Source organism: Neomonachus schauinslandi, chromosome 3, assembly GCF_002201575.2.
Source record: "Neomonachus schauinslandi chromosome 3, ASM220157v2, whole genome shotgun sequence".
Lineage (NCBI taxonomy): Eukaryota > Metazoa > Chordata > Mammalia > Carnivora > Phocidae > Neomonachus > Neomonachus schauinslandi.
Genome location: NC_058405.1, coordinates 125,879,656 through 125,886,190, shown reverse-complemented (window position 1 = coordinate 125,886,190; position 6,535 = coordinate 125,879,656). Strand labels below are relative to the sequence as shown.

The 6,535-nt window shown below is 42.7% G+C and overlaps 1 protein-coding gene across 1 annotated transcript; it reads left to right on the top strand.

Annotated features, from left to right (window-relative positions):
* The first annotated feature begins 325 nt into the window (after window positions 1–325).
* FIGN (fidgetin, microtubule severing factor) lies at window positions 326–2,840 on the top strand. Its single transcript, XM_021703212.2, has one exon. The coding sequence runs from the start codon at window positions 326–328 to the stop codon at window positions 2,570–2,572; it is 2,247 nt and encodes a 748-aa protein (XP_021558887.1). The 3' UTR covers window positions 2,573–2,840.
* Window positions 2,841–6,535: the final 3,695 nt, after the last annotated feature.

Genomic DNA, 6,535 nt, shown 5'->3' with positions numbered 1-6,535 from the left:
CCTGTGTGTGTGCAGCGAGTAACTCGACAGGCTTAACAGAAATCGATTTGCTCATTACTTAAAAATGAACAAAGAATCAGGTCTTCTACAGAGTTTTTGTTTAAATTCGGTTTACTTTTTATACAGGACTGAAGTCCAGTCCGTTTTAAAGTGTACATACCGTACAGGGTCCCAGTGGATATCACACACTGTGGGAATTCCTTGCAGCGGCTCTATCGTTAATGGAAGATAATAGGTAACCAAAGACGGTAGGGAAAAGCTTATGCACTTCTGACGGGTATCTCAGTAAATTAACTTTCGTCCCCCCAAATCCGCAGGCTTGAAGATGCAGTGGACGCCGGAGCATGCCCAGTGGCCAGAACAGCACTTTGACATCACCTCAACCACTCGGTCTCCTGCCCACAAAGTGGAAGCCTACAGAGGTCATTTGCAGCGCACCTATCAGTACGCCTGGGCAAATGATGACATTTCTGCTCTGACTGCATCCAACCTACTCAAAAAATATGCAGAGAAGTATTCCGGCATTTTAGAAGGCCCCGTGGACCGACCTGTACTCAGCAACTACTCCGATGCCCCATCGGGCCTCGTGAACGGTCGGAAAAATGAAAGCGAACCCTGGCAGCCTTCCTTGAATTCCGAAGCTGTTTATCCCATGAACTGCGTTCCGGATGTTATCGCTGCCAGCAAAGCTGGAGTCAGTTCAGCCCTCCCTCCAGCAGATGTCTCTGCGAGTATAGGGAGCTCTCCTGGGGTGGCCAGCAACCTGACAGAACCGAGTTACTCAAGTAGTACCTGTGGGAGCCACACGGTACCTAGTCTCCACGCAGGGCTCCCGTCTCAGGAATATGCCCCGGGATACAACGGATCGTATTTGCATTCTACTTACAGCAGCCAGCCCGCACCGGCACTTCCCTCACCTCATCCTTCTCCTCTGCATAGCTCTGGGCTCCTCCAGCCGCCGCCACCGCCGCCGCCGCCACCAGCCCTGGTCCCAGGCTACAATGGGACTTCTAACCTCTCCAGTTACAGCTATCCCTCCGCTAGCTATCCTCCTCAGACGGCTGTGGCATCCGGGTACAGCCCTGGGGGTGCACCTCCTCCTCCTTCAGCCTACCTGCCTTCAGGAATCCCTGCTCCTACCCCTCTGCCCCCCACCACTGTCCCTGGCTACACCTACCAGGGTCATGGTTTGACACCCATTGCACCCTCGGCTCTGACAAACAGTTCAGCAAGTTCCCTTAAAAGGAAAGCTTTCTATATGGCAGGGCAGGGAGATATGGACTCCAGTTATGGAAATTACAGCTATGGCCAACAGAGATCTACACAGAGTCCCATGTACAGAATGCCCGACAACAGCATTTCAAACTCAAATCGGGGGAATGGCTTTGACAGAAATGCTGAAACATCATCCTTAGCATTTAAGCCAACGAAGCAGCTAATGTCCTCTGAACAGCAAAGGAAATTCAGCAGCCAGTCCAGTAGGGCTCTGACCCCTCCTTCCTATAGTACTGCTAAAAATTCACTGGGATCAAGATCCAGTGAATCCTTTGGGAAGTACACGTCGCCGGTAATGAGTGAGCATGGGGACGAGCACAGGCAGCTCCTCTCTCACCCAATGCAAGGCCCTGGACTCCGTGCAGCTACCTCATCCAACCACTCTGTGGACGAGCAACTGAAGAACACTGACACGCACCTCATTGACCTGGTAACCAATGAGATTATCACCCAAGGACCACCGGTGGACTGGAGTGACATTGCTGGTCTCGACCTGGTAAAGGCTGTCATTAAAGAGGAGGTTTTATGGCCAGTGTTGAGGTCAGACGCATTCAGTGGACTGACGGCCTCACCTCGGAGCATCCTTTTATTTGGACCTCGGGGAACAGGCAAAACATTATTGGGCCGATGCATAGCTAGTCAGCTGGGGGCCACGTTTTTCAAAATCGCCGGTTCTGGACTCGTTGCCAAGTGGTTAGGAGAAGCAGAAAAGATTATCCATGCCTCTTTTCTCGTGGCCAGGTGTCGCCAGCCCTCGGTGATTTTTGTCAGTGACATTGACATGCTTCTCTCCTCTCAAGTGAGCGAGGAACACAGTCCAGTCAATCGGATGAGAACGGAATTTCTGATGCAGCTGGACACTGTCCTGACTTCAGCTGAGGACCAAATCGTAGTAATTTGTGCCACCAGTAAACCAGAAGAAATAGATGAATCTCTTCGGAGGTACTTCATGAAACGACTTTTAATCCCACTTCCTGACAGCACAGCGAGGCACCAGATAATAGTACAACTGCTCTCACAGCACAATTACTGTCTCAATGATAAGGAGTTTGCACTGCTCGTCCAGCGCACAGAAGGCTTTTCTGGACTAGACGTGGCTCATTTGTGTCAGGAAGCAGTGGTGGGCCCCCTCCATGCCATACCAGCCACAGACCTTTCAGCCATCATGCCCAGCCAGTTGAGGCCCGTTACGTATCAAGACTTTGAAAATGCTTTCTGCAAGATTCAGCCTAGCATATCTCAAAAAGAGCTTGATATGTATGTTGAATGGAACAAAATGTTTGGTTGCAGTCAGTGATAACTTCTTAAAAAAAAATGTAATGAATGTTGGCACACACGCATAAAACCTGCTACATAGGGTCTAGAGCCCCTTTCCAGTAGTGTTTAAATCACAAAGGGTACCGGGGAAGATGACGATTGAGTTGCATCTTTACAGTCAGGGTAGATTTGGAGGAAAAAAAAAACGCATCAAATGAGAGCTTCTGATTTGAGAGCCCCAGAGGACAGAAAGCATCTGTTGATGCTCAGTTCAGTTCAAGCTAGACAACACTCACCAAGGAGCAAGGTGCAAGTGTGTTGATTTCAGAAGGACATGAACCTCGTGTGTTGATTCCATTCTGCTGTTCTCGAGATTTAGTTGCTGTCAAGTGCCTGAAGTGGTGCTTTATTTTTTGTTTGCCTCACAATTACATTGGTGGCATGTGCTAATATAAAGAGCTTTAACTTCAAACATTATTGGACTAAAGAGATGAACGGTTGTGTGACGACAGAAAACCAGATTTTTGCCATTTTAAGAGCAACAGTATTCCTCAATCCTGTCTGTTCTGCAGTATTAAGCTAAGAACAGGTAAAACAGGGTAACGGTAATCTGGACCTTAATTTCTGCAGTTCATTTCTTTTAATGTTCTTGTCTGCAAAAACTCAGGAAAGCGATTGTGATTTGTACAGTACCTCAAAGGAATGTGTTGAAAGCACTATGTACTGCTGAGAGTAATGGGATAGGCTTCAATGTTACTTTATATTAAAAATGTATGTTTACCTCAACAATTGGAAAATAGCAAGGAAAATTACTTTGAATGTATCCGGAAAAAATACTGACGTGTGATACAACTGAATATTTACAATTTAAAGTAGAAATGGAAGGATTTTTAAAAAAAAAAGATTCTTTTACTAATTATGGGGAATTAACCAGAGCAGAATAATTCTTTATGTCAAAAACTGCAAGAGTTCTTCGTACATTGCTCCTTGATAATGAAGTGAAAATGTTCTTAAAAGGTACACTGGTTAATGGAAAGCTACTTATTCAGTTCATGTTAGTGTCTAGAACACTCGGCCACAAGACCTGCTTAGGACCCTGAAAGTCACAGTACCTAAAATCTAGGACTGCCTTTTACTGCATAGTTGGTGGTGGTGGTGGTGGTTTGCGAGTTCTCTCAAAACTGCTGGGAATGGTGTCCTTCTATTCACTAATCTAGCTTATAGGCTTGCCGTGCTGTTTGATAGAATGCAGAAGATAGCAAGCAAAAACAAACAAACAAATAGAAAAACCAACCAACCAACTTCTCTATATCCACAAAGAACATCTACATCCCCTCTCCTTTTTGACTCCTCTCTTCTCAGTGCAATTTTGCTTCTCATTTTGAAATCTTCTGGGCTATAGTGCTCCCACATTCATTTCTACCTCAGTTTTGTTACATTTCTCTTGGAGAGTAAAATAGAAAATTGGAAGTGGACACACACACACACACACACACGAGCGTGCGCGCACACACGTGCACACGCGCACACGTGCGCACATACACACAACTCTATCTTGTCAAACACGTTACTTTGTTTTCTCCCTTTTCCCATAAATCTAGTTTCCAAAAACATCGGTCTTCATGCTTGCTTCCGCCTGAGTCCACCCCCACCCCAGAATATGTGGCATTTTTCTTACTTACCCATACCCATTCTTCTTCTGCTCCCCTCCAAGTTGTTCTTTGTATCCTTTAATGCTTTATGTGCAACTTTTCATTGATAGCTAACCGATGTTCGGCAATGTCTCTGAACAGACAGTGTAGGCCGTAGCTTTCCAAAGCCACTGCCCATGCATAAGCAGAACAGCCTGGCTTTTTGAATGTATTTTTCCTGCTTTTTTTTTTTTTTTTTTCCTTCCTTTTTTTTTAAGTTGAGAGATGCAGTAACAAAACTGTTGCAAAGCACTGGCATTTTATGTATTCAAAAAGTGATGTACATTTTTTAAAAATTTAAATAAATGCAATGAGAAGCCCCAAGAAAGCTCTTTCTGTTATTGTTTTTTTTCTTCAAAAATTTTGACTGATTTCATTCACAATGTCAAATTCTCTGAAACACTTAACATAGAGAAAGCTAATGAAGGACTTCATCGTATTTCTGAAATTTTCTGATGCTTGATCATTACTCCCCTTTTTTCGTATTTTTCGTGTTGCAAAAAACTGAGCAAATGAACCAAAATTTAATTTACTGTGATAGTCTTATCAATTAAAACTGTGCTTATATATAAATATTCCATATTAAAAAGCAGTGCCTTTCATTAAGGATACAAAAAATAATATTTAAATATGTCCTCTGCTTTTCATGAGTGAATAAATGCTATAATCGTGTTCTGGCTCTACCCTGCACATCTCTTAGTGTAAGGAAATTCTAATATCCCCATTAACTTGTAGGTTCATATTGATCTCGCTGACAAGTTTACTTTTGCACAGTGCTGACCTATTTTCTGTCTCTTAGACATTACATTTCATTTCTGCCAACATGCTGTGTTCACTTGAAAGCAACTGGCAAGTTTTGACAAACCCAGTCTTATTTAGACAACTTTGGAAAATCCAATATTGACCCACATTTTTGTGGCTAGTAAGAGTTAATGCCAAATATGACTGCACTATTGTGTTCTACACTCGTTTATAAAACTGAAAATAAGTTGAAGTCATACATATTGGCTTTTAGTTTTAAGTGACTTAAAAATTACTTTGAGAGATGAGTGGTCAGAGATCCATGTATTTAGGCAGAAGCTGAAGCCTGTGTGAATTTCATTTAGCCTCATGAATTCTTGGATTTGATCTCTTAGGAAATTGGGCATGCTGAAGAAATGAAGATCTGTTGGGGGAGATAAGGCTGACCTCTGAGTAGATAGTGCTCTCCTGTGATTCTTTGATTCTGCATGGCAGCATTATGAGCTCTTCTATGGACTAGCCTAATAATGAGCTCTTTTCTGACCATCCCTTCTGGAGCTTGGGGTGGGGGTGGGGTGCCACATCCTGAGAAGTGAATGCATACAATCAGTGATAGTACAACTGAGTAAGTGGGCTTCGTACTCGTGGCCTCTTTTTGACTGCTAAGAATTTGGAGAAGGCTACTAATGAAGGTAAGGTAATGAGCCAGTCCAAATCCCTTGCCGTCCTGCCAGGGGATTTGAGCCAGTCCACTTAAGAGTCCCTAATTCTCTTCTTCATAACTGCAGTAACATTTCCAATGGGAACAAAAAGGAAGTGAAGGAAACCACTTCAGTAGAAGGATCGATAGAAACTCAAGAGGTAGTTCATAATGACCTTATGTGTGACACAAATGGAAATACCCTACTCTCCTGGCATGCCTCTCACCAAAATATTTAGAACATTAGTGACAATATGGAAAACTTTGCTGACTGAGCTGATCAATGGAATGTGAAGGCAGTATACTTTAAGGCTATTTACTTTCACACAGAATGTTTATCTATTAGTCAGTTTGTATTCTACTCAAATGCAGATAGACGGGTATAATGTTTTCTTGTGCATTTGAAACCTATCAAGGAGAAAATAAACCATTCCACTAAAATACATAGGCCAAACACCATCTGGGCAAGTGATAAAAGCTATCCAGAGGCTATGCTATGTAAAAGAGCAAGGTCACTTTGCATGGGCTGCATAGTACTTGGCTATGCAGTTTTCAGAAGAACACATCCAAAAAAGTCCAAATTGACTCCTACAATAGGTCTTTGTAAATTTACATATATTTGTGGATTGGAAAATATATTTTAGAGGCATTTAGAACATGTTTCTCTAGAAATGTGTCCAACTCCAAACAGAAAGTTACTTCTATAATCCCATTCTCATGTTTCTTAACAAGAACTGGCTATCGTGATCATTGAAACTGTATTTTGCGAAGTGAAAGGGACACAGTTTGTTGAACTATCGAGGCCACTAAGGTAAAGTTCTAAGATATATATATATATATATATATATATATATATATATATATATATATA

Excerpts from the sequence above, each read along its gene's own strand:
- FIGN (XM_021703212.2), top strand. The coding sequence starts at position 326 with ATGCAGTGGACGCCGGAGCATGCCCAGTGGCCAGAACAGCACTTTGAC.